This window comes from Microcebus murinus, chromosome 2 (assembly GCF_040939455.1).
Source record: "Microcebus murinus isolate Inina chromosome 2, M.murinus_Inina_mat1.0, whole genome shotgun sequence".
Taxonomy (NCBI): domain Eukaryota; kingdom Metazoa; phylum Chordata; class Mammalia; order Primates; family Cheirogaleidae; genus Microcebus; species Microcebus murinus.
In genome coordinates, this window is record NC_134105.1 from 98,980,476 (window position 1) to 98,999,055 (window position 18,580).

General features: G+C 38.4%; 1 protein-coding gene across 2 annotated transcripts in view; it reads left to right on the forward strand.

The window, feature by feature from the left end:
* The window catches only part of FCGR1A (Fc gamma receptor Ia), a 47,984-nt gene that overhangs the window by 21,370 nt on the left and 8,034 nt on the right, over window positions 1-18,580 (forward strand). The window contains exons 3-5 of one of the 2 annotated variants that reach the window (XM_076000063.1): window positions 11,128-11,197; window positions 11,580-11,600; window positions 12,744-13,001. In XM_076000063.1, coding sequence (XP_075856178.1) covers window positions 11,128-11,197; window positions 11,580-11,600; window positions 12,744-13,001 — 349 coding nt within the window. The remainder of the gene's footprint in view (window positions 1-11,127; window positions 11,198-11,579; window positions 11,601-12,743; window positions 13,002-18,580) is intronic. The other variant, XM_012754124.3, reaches the window with a different exon arrangement.

An 18,580-nucleotide genomic window follows, 5' to 3' on the forward strand; every position in this document is an offset into this window, starting at 1 on the left:
TCGTGAGCCTTTTCTTTTTGATCTAGGGAGGGGAGGAGGGCCTGCCACCAGCCTTACATTAATGAAGTTACATGATGTATTCATTTTGATTCTATAACCTGTTTCCTTTTTTTAAATTAAAAATCACACTACAGAAGGGTTTTCTGGGGTTTTTTTTTGTTTTGTTTTGTTTTTGAGACAGAGTCTCGCTTTGTTGCCTAGGCTAGAGTGAGTGCTGTGGCATCAGCCTAGCTCACAGCAACCTCAAACTCCTGGGCTCAGGTAATCCTGCTGCCTCAGCCTCCCGAGTAGCTGGGACTACAGGCATGTGCCACCATGCCCGGCTAATTTTTTCTATATGTATTAGTTGGCCAATTAATTTATTTCTATTTATAGTAGAGATGGGGTCTCACTCTTGTTCAGGCTGGTTTCCAACTCCTGACCTTGAGCAATCCACCCACATCGGCCTCCCAGAGAGCTAGGATTACAGGCCTGAGCCACCTCACTCGGCCTACAGAAGGGCTTTCTTTACTTTTTCCGTAACTGGCCTAAAAGAAGCAAAGATTTCATGCTTTATCAAGGAAATCCCTGTGTTCTCTTTATTAGGTTTTGACTAACTAGAAAAATTAAACTTTAAAAGGGTTAAAGTTTATACCCATATAACTTCCTATATCACCTTTAGAATCTTTTGATGGCTATCATTCTTGGTTAAATAAATGACCGTTATTTTATAGTGGCTTGTAATTATATTTGAACAAATGTTTTAAGCTTTTGATGTTTGACAAACTTTCCAAAATCCAAATTCTAAATGTAGCCTGTTGACCTCAAACTAGCTTTTTATATATTAGGGCCACTGAAAGTCTAAGACAGGCATATTAGGCTTATTTGGCATGTTAAAACCATATGGGAAGCATTGTCAAATATGCAATGGTGTCTAACTTTCTTTGGATTATATTTGTATAAGCATGTTATTAACATATGTTCCAATATTGTAAAATATTGATATGTCTTAGTATATGTTATCAGTAATAATTATGGTTATTATGTTAAATTGCCATATGCCACAAAAATAACCAACTGTGTCTGTCAGTTGTCTCTTTAACCACAGCTAGTCTAAGACTTTTGTCATCCATAGAAAATTATTGGGCTGGGTGAGATGGCTCATGCCTGTAATCTTAGCACTCTGGGAGGCTGAGGTGGACTATCAGGAGTTCGAAACCAGCCTGAGCAAAAGCAACACGCCATCTCTACTAAAAACAGAAAGAAATTAATTGGCTAACTAAAAAAAATATATAGAAAAAATTAGCCGGGCATGGTGGTGCCGGGCATGGGCCGGGCATGGCCTATAGTCCTAGCTACTTGGGAGGCTGAGGCAGGAGGATCACTTGAGCCCAGGAGTTTGAGGTTGCTGTGAGCTAGGCTGACGCCACGGCACTCTACCCTGGGCAAAAGAGTGAGACTATGTCTCAAAAAAAAAAAAAAAAAGAAAAGAAAATTATTATTTTACTTTGATTCATCTCAGAAAGTGGTTCTTTAAACTGGCTAAGTCCAAAGTTTGCTTCTTTAAGGAAAGTCATGGAAAGGACTAACAAGTACTCTTGAATATAGGTTTCTGATAACTTTGGAAATTATATACCATCAAACTACAACAAAACAAATTTCCAAAACTTTAATTAGAAAGCTGATATGTCCACAAGTATCACTAAATCAACCTTTAACAGAACAGAAATTAATTACATAAGGCCAAACTAAGTATTTTTTTGACCATTTGTTTGAAACATTGCTGATTCTCTTTTTGTATTTTATTTTCTAGAAGTCAAGAAAACATTTCTCCTTCTTTTGAGCTATTAATAGCTTACAACAAAGTATATATTTGTAAGCAAAATTTGAAGCATTTATTTTTCTCTGTATTTGATTTCTCCAGAATTTGAAAACTATTTGTGAGTATTCTTAAATTATGGCAATATTATCATTTGCATAAGTTCAATAAGAATCTGTTTTCTTCTATAATAGGACACAATGGAAGACACTCAATATTTTACTAAGACTTTGACTGGAACGACATATTTTTCAGAGGTGCTCAGACTGCATTAAGTAATTAAGGTTGACTATATAAGGTGTATAAAAAAACCTTTTGAAAAAACTGGCCAGGTACCTTATCAATAATATTTCCTGATCTGTGGTTAGTAAAGAATGTCACTTTCCAACAGGTCTAGGAACCCCCAGTTACTTTGGGACCTCAAGAAAAGAGGAAATTACCCAATTCATAAAGGTACCTAATGGCATGGGTAAATCCTTGGCTTGACTCAAGAGACTTCCAAGTCTAACCTGTGATTCCTTATGAAAAAGTTCCAGAAAAGCCAAAAAGAAAAGCCCATGTGGCTAATAATTATTCTTACTGCACTTTATGCAAATAATCAGGCCAAGTATAATAAGAGTAAAGTTTATTCTGGCAAGTAAATTGATTCTACTATGATTCGTCTTTGATAAAAATGGGAAATTAGAAAGAGAAAAAAATATGGTTCAGAAATAAAAAAAAACCTATAGTCCACCTGTTATTAGATTCTAGTCTTGTTCACTGTTTTTGAGTTTTTGATATTTGCCTACAATTTGTACTGAGTCCTGAGTTCTCTCCTGGCTACAGTCTCCAGATAAAATTCCCCATGGACATCTTAATAGAGGGTTGCCAGAAAGATACCAGGACACCTGGTAGCAAAGCCTGCTAGAAATACTAGTTTCTATATACAGAATATATACCAACAGAGACACAATTAGAAGTCTGTCTGTGCCTCTAGGACTGATCATAGAAGAAACTGCAAAAAGCCTTAGGGCTCAACAGAGGTCCCTTAACTTGCTAGCCCAGGGTAATCAGACAGTGTTAGATTTCCTGTTGGCTAAACAAGGAAGACTCTGTGCAGTATTAAACAAACACTACCTACTGTACCTCAGGAAAAGTTGAAACCTGAACAGAAAAATTCCCAACAAGTTGTGCAGCTACAATGGGGCTCTACTAGTGACCCTTTACCCGACTGGTTTTGGAGATTATTCACTTGAATTCCCCAGAACTTCAGATCAGTTCTACAGGGGCTCTTGAAGTTAGGTATTATCTATCTAATAGTCTGCTGTTCACTTAAGTACTGTGCCAAGGCTGTAAATAAGGGTGCTAATGTTCTTCTCATGCAAACCTTAGGTCTGAAGCTCAGCCCCTATAGATGTTTGCAGATGACTGCAAAATGGTTTCACTTTCCTTATCCTGGGCTGAACTCCAGACTCCATCCTTTTTCAACCATAAGAAGCCAGAGCAGTCATCTACCCTTTCTCTTCTCATTTTGCCTACACCTCAGGAATGAGATTGAGTAAAAGCCCAGGGGGACTTGAAACCACCCTTACAAATTAATAAAAAGGGGTGCAAGGCAAGAACTGTAGTAAGGACCTTGCTGAAAATAAGGCACAGGCCTAGCTAAAAATAATGATAATAATTAGCCACTGTCCCTCCATTTGCTTCTCTATAATTGCTACTCTGGAGCCACACAGCTTGTGTCTATAAAGATTCTTAACTTCCTCCCCATAGCTAACATCCATAAAGATTCTTAACTTTCTCTCTATAGCTGGCATCCATAAAGATTCTTAAATTTCTCCATAGATAATATCATCTTTTTGAAACCTAAAGGTAGTTTTAAAGATATCTTCCAGGCCCCGCTTTCCAGTAGATTGGTTGACCCACCCAGACCAGTGTCCCAGAACAAGAAACTGACTCAACTGTAATTGTGATCCCAGGGACTGAAACAACACAAGAAGATGATTTCCACATCCCTATAATTTTGTTCTTATTAACATATCTAATTGCCTAATCCCTTGCCTGCCAAACCATCTTTAAAAACCCTTTTTCCCCAAATTCTCTGGGAAGTGAATTTGTGAAACTTTCTCTTGTCTCCCTGCTCAGCTCTCTGCGGAATAGAACTCTTTCTCCATTGCAATTCTGACTGTCTCAGTACATTGGCTCTTCTCTGTGCAGTGGACAATACAACCCAGTTGGGTGGCAACAGTTTGCTTAGGCAATTGAGTCTGCTAATTGGCTGGGTTCAGGGTGGAACCACAGGGTTGTAAAAATTCTTTTCTTTGCTGACTAGGTTCTTGCGTGGGGGTCACAAGACCAGTTGAGTAAGCTCCTCAGTACAGGCCACTGGTTTGGGCGGTTCAGTTGTTTCACAGGAATGCAAGACCTAGAAGATATTTCAGAAACTACCCCTAGGTTTCAAAAAGATGATGCTACCTATGGAGAAAACTAAGAATCTTTATGACCACCAGCTATCTGGCTCCAGAGTGACAATTGTAGAGAAGCAAATGGGGGACAGTGACTAATTATTATCATTATTTTTAGCTAGGCCCTTACCACAGTTCTCACCTTGCTAATGAAAAATCTGATATTATCTTTATCTTTGTGCCTCTGTATGTAATATATCTTTTTTCCTCTGGCTGCTTTTGAGGTTTTCTCTGTATCACTAATTTTTAGTAATTTGATTATTATGTTCTTATAACAGAGGGAATGGCCTGAAAAAAAATGGCAAAAATATTTTCTGTCTGTCTAAAACTTCCCCCACTCTGTTTGAGAACTGAAGCCTGCATTCTTGCCTCAGGCAGGTGGTCAGGAGAGGCCTGGGAAATCACCCACCCTAGGCCCTGGCACCAGCCTCCCAAGCTGGCAGAGGTCACGGGCTTTATCTTTGGCAGAGATGGGACAATTAGAATAGTTAACCACAATAGCCTAGAACTAAGGAGCACTGCCTTTAAAAGCTCTGTATTTCTGCTAATGTGCAGGAAATATGGATTTTGAGATGAGAAGGTCTACCATTTTTCTCTCCTTTGCTGGCAAAGTAATAAACTTTTCTTTCCTTCTCCTCAAACCATTTGTTCTCATTTTTTTCTGATTCTGCTTTGAGGACAAGTGCTGAACTTTTTGGTAACATTCTTATATTGTTTTCTTTATAATTTTTTGTTATTATTTTGGGAAGGGTTGTTCTGTCTTGTTTTTGTGCTTGGGGTTCATTGAGATTTTGGGGTCTTTGAATTTATAGTGCAGGGGAGGAAAAATAATTTTTGTTTTACCCTCTGAGTTCTCAGCTGAGACTTTTGTTAACAAATGACAAATTAACAAGAGAAAAACAGATACCCATGGAATAATTAGTATCTCTCAAAGAGATGGCCTAGAACTCTTGGCTTCTATAGCATCTTCAACTAAGACAAAGAAAGAAGGATGTGAAGGAGAAAAGCTATGGAAATGCATTTAAGAAAAGCAAACAAAAGTAAGGTTTCTTAGGCAGATTTAAGTCTGTCTTCTCTGTTGATAAGAGTCTGTACTCATTAAGTCATTTTTCCTTTCTGGGTACAGAGAGGAAGATATCCTTATAAATGGAGATTTTCTTTATAGATTCTACTCTGTTTTTAGAACTTCTGTGGCTGTTGTTTCTCAAAATAATCAGCTCAAAATAATCCTTATGCCAAAAAGACATGTCTTGAGGTGGCATATTCTGGTTTCCTACAATTGTTTTTATCAAGTTTGGAAATATTTTGGTCATTACTTCTTCAAATATTTTTTCTATATCCCCCCAACCCCACTGCCTTTTTCTGGGACTCCAATTACACATATATTAGGCCACATGAAGTTGTCCCATACCTCACTGATGCTCATTTCATTTTCTTTTTAATTTTGTGTTTAATTTTGGATAGTTTCTATTGCTATGTCTTCTTGTTCATGAAGCTTTTCTTCTGCAGTCCATTGTCCTCAACTCAGGGACTCCACTGGGCTTTGCCTCAGTTTCCCCACCCTGCACCAAAGTCTGGAGACCCTCTCAATGCAGCAAGTCAGGCAATCACAGGGCTGATCTTTTTTCTTCCCCATTTCTTAGGGATGACTGTCTTTTGTTGCTTGATGTCCACTGTTTTGAGAAACATTGTTTTATTATACTCTGTTCTTTTGTTTTCTTTGAAGTGAGAGGATAAATCCAATCTCTGCTACTCCATTTTGGCTGTAGATCTGGTCTGTTATTAATAATATTGTAGTTATTAATTTGGGTGGTAGGTTCATAAATGTTCATTTCCTTATTGTGCATTATTAGTAGTAGTGGTAGTAGTAGTTTTTGAGACAGAGTTTCACTCAGTTGCCCAGGTTAGAGTGCCATGGCGTCAGCCTGGCTCATAGCAACCTCAAACTCCTGGGCTCAGGTGATCTTCCTGCCTCAGCCTCCCAAGTAGCTGGGACTACAGGCATGCGCCACCATGCCTGGGTAATTTTTTCTATTTTTGGTAGAGATGGGGGGGTCTCACTCTTGCTCAGGCTGGTCTCGAACTCCTGAGCTCAAATGTTCTGCCCACCTCACCTCTCAGAGTGCTAGAATTACAAGTGTGAGCCACCACGCACCCCCCCCTTTGTTGTGTATTATTAATCATGCACACGTGTATATTATACATTCTTTCATTTGGGTAAAATATTATACAACTTTTTTACATTGTAAAAGGAAATAAAGATTTTTTTATTGCCTTAAGGTGGGACAAGGGCAAAGGAATTAGGAAGAGTCTGTGGCCAACCTCTTACCTCACCTACCTTCCTGACCCTGCTACCCCTTCTACCTAGAATCCCCCATTTCAACCAACTCCCTCCTGTCCTTGTCACCGTGACTCTAAAGGTGCTTTTCTGACAAACCAAGAAGGTCAAGGGGATATGGTGCTGGCTTGGGGGACAGGGGAGATCAAGAGCTTTCATACTCCATGACCTAACAAACCGCTGTGGTTTCCCTCACTTATTGTCCTATGCAAGGATTTTCAGAAAAGTGCTGCAGTGTCTGCATCTGAATTACACCATCAGACACTTAAAAGTTGAGGGAGGGGCTGGACACAGTGGCTCACACCTGTAATCCTAGCACTCTGGGAGGCTGAGGCGGGCAGATCGCTCAAGGTCAGGAGTTTGAAACCAACCTGAGCAAGAGGGAGACCCTGTCTCTACTATAAATAGAAAGAAATTAATTGGCCAACTAAAAATATATAGAAAAAATTAGCCGGGCATGGTGGCGCATGCCTGTAGTCCCAGCTACTCAGGAGGCTGAGGCAGCAGGATTGCTTGAGCCCAGGAGTTTGAGGTTGCTGTGAGCTAGGCTGGCGTCACGGCACTCTAGCCCAAGCAACAGAGTGAGACTGTCTCAAAAAAAAAAAAAAAAAAAAAATGTTGAGGGAGGGGTTCATGTGCAGAGTTTACCTCAGATAGTTATTTTTAGAAACACAAGCTACATAAATATTTTAACCCTTCTCTTCCTCTCTTCCCTTTTTGCTGTTGGGATACAGGAACAAAGTTAAGATGCAGTGACATTGCTATCTTGGGAATGATGAAAATGTATATGCAAAAGAGACAGATTGAGATTTATTAACGAGTTGATTACTAAAAAATTTAGGAAGGGATCTCAAGGGCACACAGGAAAATTAGACTAAGGGCTTAAGGCATATGTTCATGACAACAAAAAGTGAGGTGAGGGGAAGAAGAAATGGAGCAAATTGAAACAATCTATAAAAGACTAACTATAGCACCACCAGAAATTAACTGTAAAGGTTGCTATAAAATCATAGATGAGGATTTTTTTTAAAAGATCAGCTGGTAAGAATAACTAATAATAAAAAGTTAATTGAGTTTCTAATGGAAACTTAAAATTGAACCAATGGAGGACCTTTTATAAAGAATGGTAGTTAACAAAAAATATCAGGTAAACTTTATGTGAATCTCCTGAAAAACACTGCTTGCATTAGCAAGTATGTAAAAGTAGTATATTTTACCTGTTCAAGAGCTGTTACAAAAGTGTACAAAACATATTAAGCAAAATTGTGCTGCAGACAATTACATACAATCCTTTACTTAAAATTCAGCTGACTCATTTCAATTATCTCTAAAATATGTGGTCATTAAAGAAATAATTGGGTAGGAAATAAAGCATTACTGACTGCTTTTTACTCATAAAGAGTATAAAACTAAAATAAATTTTTGGTTAATTTTTTATGAGATTTAAATTATCTTACCTTTCAAAAACACATAAAATAATTGCTCACAAATCATTTTCTATGGTAGAGAAGAGAACAATTTCTGTTAAAATCAACAAATAATACTTTGTATCTACCTTTGAGAAAAGTGTATTTGTGAAGCAATTTTGAAGTATAAAGTCTACGAGTATGATGGTATTATAAAAGATCACCAATATATGGAAATATAAATGCCACATAGATGTAAATTCTCCTAATGGTTCTTGTGAGCATCATGATTTTCACTGACCATTAAATGCTGGAGACTACTCTTTCTGCATTAGTTATTATATAATGCTTGCCCCATTTTCCTAGTTCTTTATATTAGTCCCTTTTGTGCTGCTATAAAGGAAATACCTGGGGCTGGGTTATTTATAAGGAAAAGAGGTTTATTTGGCTCACAGTTCTGCAGCCTGTGCAAGAAACATGGCACCAGCATCTGCTTCTGGTGAGGACTTCAGGGAGCTTCCAATAATGGTAAAAGGTGAAGGGGAACAAGGGGAGCAGGCGTGTCACATGGTGAGAGCTGAGCAAGAGAGAGGAGATGGTACAAGGCTCTTTTCAACAGAGTGGCACCAAACCATGCATGAGGGATGTGCTCCCATGACCTCCTACCTGGCCCCACCTCCAACATTGGGGATCAAATTTTATCATGAGATTTGGAGGGGGCAAATATCCAACTATATCATTCTTCTTACATGGATTTTAAACCTGTATCAGTGGCTGTTTCTTCAACATTTGGAAACTACAGATACTTATTAGAAAATACGTATTTCATCCTTTCAGGTCATGGATCTTACATTCCTCTTCCACAACAATACTCATTTCCTCATGTTATCCTGATTAAGGAAACAATTTCACCTATTTTTCAAAGAAGCAGTTATTTTACTACAAAGCAGGAATTGTGAGAGATGAGGGGGCACTGTTACACTCTATCGGTGAGAATATAAAGGAAAACTGCCTAGTTTTGAATCCTGCTTCTACCTTTTATAAACTTGGACAGGTAACTGATATCTTCCTTGACTAGTTTTTTCATTTGTAAAATGGAGATAACAATGGTGTCTACTCATAGGTTATTGTGAGAATTAGATAAGAAAATACATATCAAGCGTATTTGTCTGACATATAATAAGCACTCTAAAATTTATGCAATGATGAAGCATAATGATCATAAATAATCTGAAGGAAGAAAATGTGCATCCAAAGGAAAAAGTGTACATTTCCTTTGAGGGAGCACTGCTGACTCTAGGAATGTGTCCTAAGGAAATAATAAGTCAAGTGTTTAAAGGTGTGTACAAGACTATTCATTGCATTGCTGCTCTTAACAGTAAAAAGTTAGAAATAATCTATATATTTGTGAAGAGAGGTTGGTGAAATAAATTATGGTATATCCATACAGTGAAAAAGTTTGGAGACAAAATAGTAAAATAATTATGGATATAGGCTTTGAATATAAATTTCAATGAGCTCAGGCTTCTCTCATCTTTCTTAGAACATCCTGAGTTGTTTCCAGACCATTCTTCCTTGCTTTTCACTTGTATCAGTCAGCTATGCTTTGTAACAATCTTCAAATCTCAGTGGCATACAACAGGAAGCATTTAGTTCTCACTCAGAAGTTTGCAGGGCATCTCTATTTCAAGCTACAATGGCTAGGACAGCTCTGCTTCATGCTATGGCCAGCTAGCTAGGGAATGTTCTTGTCATGACAATCGCAGAAGCACAAGAGAATGAAAAAAAAAAATGTGTGAAGATTCTAAGTTCAAAATTAGCACAATGTTGTTTCAATCCACATTTCATTGGCCAATGAAAGTCATGTGCATGAGCCACAGTCAAGAGTCAGGTGGTACCCTCTCAGCCTCTCATGAAGCTGTGGAGATAGTGTAGATTCAGGGAGGGGTGAGAAATTGGGGCCAGTAATTCAATCTACAGCCTTATTTGTCATCATTTTTATTCTCTGACAGTGAGATTGCTACTCAGGTCTCTTTGAATTCACTGAACTCATCCTAGTTTCTGTTTAACTCTCTTTCTCTTTTAACAAAATATCTAAAAATCTCTTTATAGCTTTATAAAGAGCTTCAGGAACCTCAGGAACCAACTCACTTTGGTGGCACAGAGCTTCCCACACGTACTCTGAAACTCCTTTCTTGGGAATATTTCTACCTTTTGATTTAGCAAAAAAACCACCTCAAATTCATAATGTATTTCAGGAAGAAGGCTTTTTTTTTTTCTTACCAAAATGGGAGAGTGATCCTGTCTGTATTCCCCAGAGGAATAGAAGCTGGTTTGTATTAGGGGCACTCTTGTAGATGAGTAACTCTTCATATGCCTTATAGAAGCTGATATCTACTCCTCTGCATTTAAATGATCAAGTTTTGGAGGCATTATCCAGGCCTTGAACCAATTACAAAGTGGGGTTTTGCCATAGGCTAGCCCTAACAAATAGAAGTGGTTAGAGCGAGAATATAATCAGAATAGAGCGAGAATATAATCAGAATAGAATGTGAATAAAACTTTAGCCCTTTCTCTGGATTCTGAGAGTTCATAATCCAAAAACCAGAGCTTCAAACTAAGAGAGATGAGCTAAGAGATATGAGATATAAGAAATACGCTTTAAAGTATATGTCAAGAATTAGGGATGTAGGCCGGGCATGGTGGCTCATGCCTGTAATCCTAGCACTCTGGGAGGCTGAGGGGGGAGGATTGCTCAAAGTCAGGAGTTCGAAACCAGACTGAGCAAGAGCGAGATCCCCATTTCTACTAAAAATAGAAAGAAATTAATTGGCCAACTAAAAATATATAGAAAAAATTAGCCGGGCATGGTGGCGCATGCCTGTAGTCCCAACTACTTGGGAGGCTGAGGCAGTAGAATTGCTTGAGCCCAGGAGTTTGAGGTTGCTGTGAGCTGGGCTGACACCATAGCACTCTAGCCCAGGCAACAGAGTGAGACTCTTGTCTCAAAAAAAAAAAGAATTAGGGATGTATTTCCCAGAAAAGGAAGATGATGAATGTGGTCAGAAGAGAGCCCATTTCCTTCCTCTTTTCTAATCTTGGCTCCAGAGCCCCCAGCTGAAAGTCTTCAATGTCTCGCAGGTTACAGATTTCACTGTTCCCAGCAGCTTGGAGACAAACATGTGGCTCTTGATAGCTCTACTCCTTTGGGGTAAGTTGGGTTCAGAGGGGGCGGTTCTGGCTTTGGGTAGTCAAGATTTTGTCTTCCTTTGGTATGCTTGGCTAGAACTCATGAGTATAGAGACAGCTGTAGCTGCGTTTTCATGGTTTGTTGGTGCTTATTATATCAAAAGGATGGGAAGGGGACCCTGAAGTAACATTAAGCCTGGAAGCCCCAAACCAAAATAAAGCCTCATCAATAACAACCTGCGGTGGTTCAGTTCTGCTAATACCTGATTTGGGCAAAGGGAGATAGAAACTCAAGAGATCTAAGCTGACCCCTCAGAGTCTACATTAATGCTGTCTCCCCAATTCTCCCTTCCTCAGCATCTCCCACTGACCAACTGATACCTCTATTCTCTGTTCTCTTGCAGTTCCAGCTGGGGGGCAAGTGGGTGAGTGATCTCTAACTCAACTTCTCCTGTGTCACTTTCCTGCGTCTAAATGATGGGTCCTATTAACTTGAAAGGAAGAGTGTCTAGAGAGAGGGTAGAAAGGAGAAAGATTTATAAATTATGTAAAATCTCCCATATTCAGAATGCGATGTTGATAAAACCTTGATTTTTAAGGTTTCTTTCAGGCTTACTGAATGAGCCCTGACCTCTGACCAAATGCCTAAATGTATTTACAATAGTAGGTAAGGGCCAGATTGCAAAACTCCAGAAGTAGCTCCTCTGGGTTCTCCAACATCCCCTACACCAGTTCCCTTTACAAGAAAGCTGAGTAATTTTATTTTCCTCAGAAAGAGCCAGGCAAGTACTGAAGACTTGAAAGGAAGGAGTTGAACCTCCATTTCCAATGCAGAAGCTAATGAAAATCTGTGCTTTACCCTCAGACAGTATAGTACAGAAGATAAGGAAACCAGCTCCAGTCAGTTTGCCCCACTTTACAATGCAAAAGCTTCATTGTTTATCAACAGGGATATCTAAATCAGTAATTTAGTCCTCAGGAGCCAAAATCCCCAACACCCAGATGAAGATTTATCTTTTTTAATTTTTTTTTTTTTTTTTTTGAGACAGAGTCTCACTTTGTTGCCCAGGCTAGTGTGAGTGCCGTGGTGTCAGCCTAGCTCACAGCAACCTCAAACTTCTGGGCTCAGGTAATCCTTCTGCCTCAGCCTCCTGAGTAGCTGGTACTACAGGCATGCGCCACCATGCCCGGCTAATTTTTTCTATATATGTTAGTTGGCCAATTAATTTCTTTCTATTTATCGTAGAGATGGGGTCTCGCTCTTGCTCAGGCTGGTTTCCAACTCCTGACCTTGAGCAATCCGCCCGCCTTGGCCTCCCAGAGTGTTAGGATTACAGGTGTGAGCCACCACGCCCGGCCCAGATGAGGATTTAATAACATGAACAGAGCTCTCTGAAGCAAGGTCTAGACACTCTTGAAAGCTGGTTTTTGTCGGTTCCCTCTTGCCTAGTTTTCAAGCTAACCTAAGTATGCATTTTTTCCCCTTATGCTATCCACAAAACCTTAACAATCACTCAGAGTCCTTCCTTTTACTTCACTTTGTCTTTTTTATTATTATTACTTCCAAGCAGACACCACACAGGCAGTGATTACCTTGCAGCCTCCATGGACCAGTGTATTCCAAAAGGAAAATATAACCTTATGGTGTGAGGGGCCCCGTCTGCCCAGGGACAACTCCACACAGTGGTTTCACAACGGCACAGCCATTCAGACCTTGACCTCCAGATACAGCATCATTTCTGCCAGTGTCAATGACAGTGGTGAATACAGGTGCCAGACAGGTCTCTCAGTGCCAAGTGACCCTGTACATCTGGGAATCCACAGAGGTAAGTATGGCACAGAGGAGAAGGGCTGGAAATCACATCTTCCTTTGTGTTTTCTCCGTTTTTGGATGCCAGATGTGTGTGTGTTAATTTATCTGAGTACAAGTCTCAGCTCTATGTGCCTATCAGGTGAAATTGAGTCAATATACTTAAAACATCATATCAGAGTCCAACAATGGTATACCAACAGCACCCCAACTGAGCCAGCTGTGAGTAGGGTGTCTACAGTAAGACTCAGATCCTAAGATTTTATCACTATTCAAAATGTATGTCTCATATCAGAAATAATAATAATTCAGACAAATGTACAGTGATGAACAATAAAACATCTTCTTCTCACCCCAAAACCCTAGTCCTACAGTCACCTTTCACAGAAACAAAACTGGAAATATACATAAACTTTTTAAAAAACCACAGTTGATAGAATATTCTGTATATATTATCCTACATCATACTTTTATCATTTAAAATATCTTGAAGGTCCATTTATATCAATAGATGTCTACTTTTAAATGTCTGCTGTATGGCTAGATCAGAATTAACCATTCTGCCTATTAGTATACTTCTAAGGTGTTTACATTCTTTTGCTTTTATAAACAATGCTGCAGTAAACATTATTCATATAGTCTGGGGCGTATTTCATGGTATATATGTAAGATGTATTCTGGACATGGAATTATTGTGAGACTTAAATGAATAGAAGCAGAACAAAAAACCACTACCCACTTAAATCTGTAAGCAGTTTCTATTTGTCAAGAGATGAAGACTGCAATATTCTTTAGGGCAAAATGTTTCCTTATTCAGTACAAAATACCCAAATGTATTATTTAGTTATTCAGAAGTAATGAGCCCAAACTTCTTTGAAATTGATAATGCAAAAGTTAATCTATGCTGGAGGTGGAATAACATTTATACAGATTTGATTGCTTTTAGAGGAAATATGTGTAGGCTAAGGAAATGTTGAGAATGTTCTAAGAAAGGCTTACTGTTATTCGTGGGTCTCTTAGGATTCAGGAAGTAAGTTCTTAGGATGGAGCTGACAGAGCTGTTTTAACAAGAACAGTGTAGTTCCAGCAAAAGAAATGTTTCATGGTTCAAGTGACAAAAAATGGACTAGGACTGGGAAAATCCCCTTTCCTCGCCTGCACACAGATTCTAGAATACCTAGCATTGGTGACTTATTGAGAACAGTATCTTCTTTGCATTACATTTTAGTGTGAATATTTTTTGAAGTATAACTTATATACAACAAACCACAGGTGTAAACCTCAGTGAATTTTCACAAAGTAAACAGCACACAGGTCAAGAAATAGGACATTCCCAGGACCCAGAAACTCCTTCTTGCTGGGTTCTAGGTCACCCCCTAACACCGACTTCTGACACCATAAATTTTTGCCTATTTTTGAACTTCATATAAATGGCTACAGTATGATACAGGGGGTACTCTTTTGCATCTGGTTTCTTTTCTCAACGTTATAACTGTGAAATTCATACATGTTGTGAAGTTGAAGTTCATTTGTTCTTATTATTGTGTAATGCTACATATTTTTCCATTCTGACTCTTGGGTTGTTTCCAGTTTTCATCTCTTACAAATAGTACTGCTGTGGACATTTTTTTAACGTGTTTTTTGGTGCACATATGTGTAGATATCTGTTGGAAAATGCCTAGTGGTGGAATTGCTGCATCACAAAATAATCAGCTTTAGTAGATAGTGCTAAACAGTTTTTCAAAGTGGTTGTACCAATTTACACTTCCACAGAGTGTGAGAGTTTGCTTGCTCTCCATCTTTATCAACACTAGGTATTTTCTGTATTTTCATTTTTGCCATTCTAGTGGTTGTGTGGTAATATTATGTTGTGGTTTTAATTTGCATTTCCCTAATGACCATGATATTGACCATTTTTTATGTTTATTACCTAGTTGGATATCCTCTTTTGTCAGGTTACTGTTAAGGTCTTTTTGACAATTTATTTTTTATTTTCTTTTATTTCGGCATATTATGGGGAACAGATTTTAAGGTTTCAATAAATGCCCTCCCCCCCCACAAGTCTGAGTTTCCAGCATGACCATCCCCCCAGATGGTGCACATCTCACTCCTTATGTATATATATACCCGCCCCCTCCCCCCTCCCACCTGCCCAATACCCTATTACTGTAGTACCTGTGTGTCCACTTAGGTGCTACTCAGTTAATACCAGTTTGCTGGAGAATATATCTGGTGCTTGTTTTTCCATTCTTGGGATACTTCACTTAGTAGTATGGGTTCCAGCTCTAACCAGGAAAATATAAGATGTGCTATATCACCATTGTTTCTTAGAGCTGAATAGTACTCCATGGTATACATATACCACATTTTATTAATCCATTATTGGATTGATGGGCACTTGGGCTGTTTCCACAGCCTTGCAATTATGAATTGTGCTGCTATAAACATTCGAGTGCAGGTGTCTTTTTTGTAGAGTGTCATTGGATCATTTGGGTAGATGCCCAGCAATGGGATTGCTGGATCAAATGGTAGATTCACTTGTATTGCTTTAAGGTATCTCCATATTGCTTTCCACAGAGGTTGAACTAGTTTGCAGTCCCACCAGCAGTGTAGGAGTGTTCCTCTCTCTCCGCATCCACACCAGCATTTGTTATTTGGAGACTTTTTGATAAAGGCCATTCTCACTGGAGTTAAGTGATATCTCATTGTAGTTTTGATTTGCATTTCCCTGATGATTAGAGATGATGAGCATTTTTTCATATGTTTGTTGGCCATTCTTCTGTCTTCTTTAGAAAAAGTTTCTGTTCAAGTCCTTTGCCCACTTTTTAATAGAGTTATTTGATTTTTTTCTTGCTGATTTTCGTGAGTTCTAAGTATATTCTAGTTTCAGCCCTTTATCGGATACGTAGAATGCAAAAATTTTCTCCCATTCTGTAGGTAGTCTGTTTGCTTTCATGACTATTTCTTTGGCTGTGCAGAAGCTTTGTAGTTTCATCATGTCCCATTTATTTATTTTTGTTGCTGCTTTGATTGCCTTTGGGGACTTCTTCATAAACTCTTTGCCTAGGCCGATGTCTAGGAGAGTGTTTCCAACATTTTCCTCTAGAATTCTAATAGTTTCATACCTTAGGTTTAAGTCTGTTATCCAGCGTGAGTTGATTTTTGTGAGAGGTGAAAGGTGTGGGTCCTGCTTTAGCCTTCTACAAGTGGCTATCCAGTTTTCCCAGCACCATTTATTGAAAAGGGATTCTTTTCCCCAGCGTATGTTTTTGTCTGCTTTGTCAAAGATTAGATGGCTATATGAGGATGGTTTTATATCAGGATTCTCAGAGCTGTTCCACTGGTCAATATTCCTATTTTTGTGCCATACCAGATTGTTTTAATTACTACAGCTTTGTAGTATAGTTTGATATCTGGCATATTAATACCTCCCATTTTGTTTTTGTTGCCTAGAATTGCTCTTGATATTCGGGGTCTTCTTTGGTTCCATACAAAGCGTAAAATTATTTTTTCTATATCTGTGAAGAATGCTGATGGGATTTTAATAGGTATTGCATTGAATCTGTAGATCAGTTTGGGTAGTATAGACATTTTAATGATGTTGAGTCTGCCAATCCATGAGCATGGAATGGATTTCCATCTGTTTACATCCTCTGCTATTTCCTTCCTCAGTGTTTCATAGTTCTCCCTGTAGAGGTCTTTTACCTCCTTGGCTAAGTATACTCCTAGGTACTTTAATTTCTTTGTTGCTGTTGTGAAGGGTATTGAGTCTTTAATTTGGTTCTCAATTTGATTGTTGTTGGCGTATACGAATGCCTCTGATTTCTGTGTATTGATTTTGTATCCTGAGACTTTACTAAATTCATTGATCAGTTCCAGGGGTTTCTTGGTTGAATCTTTGGGGTTTTCTAAATATAATATCATATCATCAGCAAACAGTGAAAGTTTGATCTCTTCTGCCCCTATTTGGATACCTTTAATTCCACTTTCCTCTCTGATTGCTGTAGCCAGGACTTCCAGCACTATGTTGAATAGAAGTGGAGATAGTGGGCAGCCTTGTCTGGTTCCAGTTCTAAGTGGGAATGCTTTCAGTTTTTCCCCATTCAGTATAATGTTGGCTATGGGTCTGTCATATATGGCTTGTATCATTTTTAGGTATGTCCCTTCTATGCCTATTTTCTTAAGTGTTCGTATCATGAAAGGGTGTTGAATTTTGTCAAAAGCTTTTTCTGCATCTATTGAAAGAATCATGTGGTCTTTGTTTTTGCTTCTGCTTATGTGGTGAATTGCATTTATAGATTTACGTTTGTTGAACCATCCCTGCATTCCTGGGATGAAGCCTACTTGGTCGTGATGGATTATTTTTTTAATAAGCGTCTGGATTCGGTTAGCTAAGATTTTGTTGAAAATTTTTGCATCTATATTCATTAGGGATATTGGTCTGTAGCTTTCTTTTTTTGTTGCATCCTTTCCTGGTTTTGGTATCAGAGTAATATTCGCTTCATAAAAGGTATCAGGGAGGTTTCCGGTCTTCTCGATGTTGTGGAATAGTTTCTGCAAGATAGGTACTAGTTCTTCTTTGTAAGTGTGGTAAAATTCGGGTGTGAAGCCATCTGGACCAGGACTTTTCTTTTTAGGGAGATTTTTAATTGCTGTTTCTATTTCAGCAGTTGAGATTGGTCTGTTCAGGGAATCTATTTCTTCCTGATTGAGCCTAGGGAGGCTGTGTGTTTCTAGAAATTTTTCCATTTCCTCCACATTTTCCAATTTGTGTGAATAAAGATTTTTGTAGTACTCATAAATTATATCTTGTATCTCTTTGGGATCAGTTGAGATATCTCCTTTTTTGTTTCTGATGGAGCTTATTAGAGATTTCTCTTTTCTGGTTTTCATTAGCTTAGCCAGTGGTGTGTCAATTTTGTTTATTTTTTCAAAGAACCAACTTTTTGTTTTGTTAATCTCCTGAATAGCTTCCCTCTTTTCAATTTCGTTTAGTTCTGATTTGATCTTGTTGATTTCACTTCTGCTGGGTTTGGGGCTGGTCTGTTCTTCTTTTTCGAGCTCTTTGAGTCGTTTCATTAGATTGTCTATTTGTGATCTTTTTGTCTTTTGGTTATAGGTATTTATGGAGATAAACTTTCCTCTCAGAACTGCTTTAGCTGTGTCCCAGAGGATTTGATAACTTGTCTCTCCATTGTCATTTTCTTCATAGAATTTTTTTAATTTCCAGTTTGATTTCTTCATTTATGAAGTAATCATTTAGTAGGAGGTTGTTTAATTTCCACGTTTTTGCATAGAAATGTGAGTTTCTGTTAGGGTTGATTTCTACTTTTATTCCACTGTGATCTGAGAAGATACATGGTATGACTTCTATTTTTTTAAATTTCTTGAGGTTTACTTTGTGTCCTAGGATATGGTCAATCTTAGAGAATGTCCCGTGTGCTGATGAGAAGAACGTATATTCAGTGGATTTTGGGTAGAATGTTCTGTAAATGTCAGTCAGACCCAATTGTTCTAGAGTTTTGTTTAAGTCCATTATTTCTTTATTAATTTTCTGTTTAGAGGATCTGTCTTGTGCCGTCAGTGGGGTGTTGA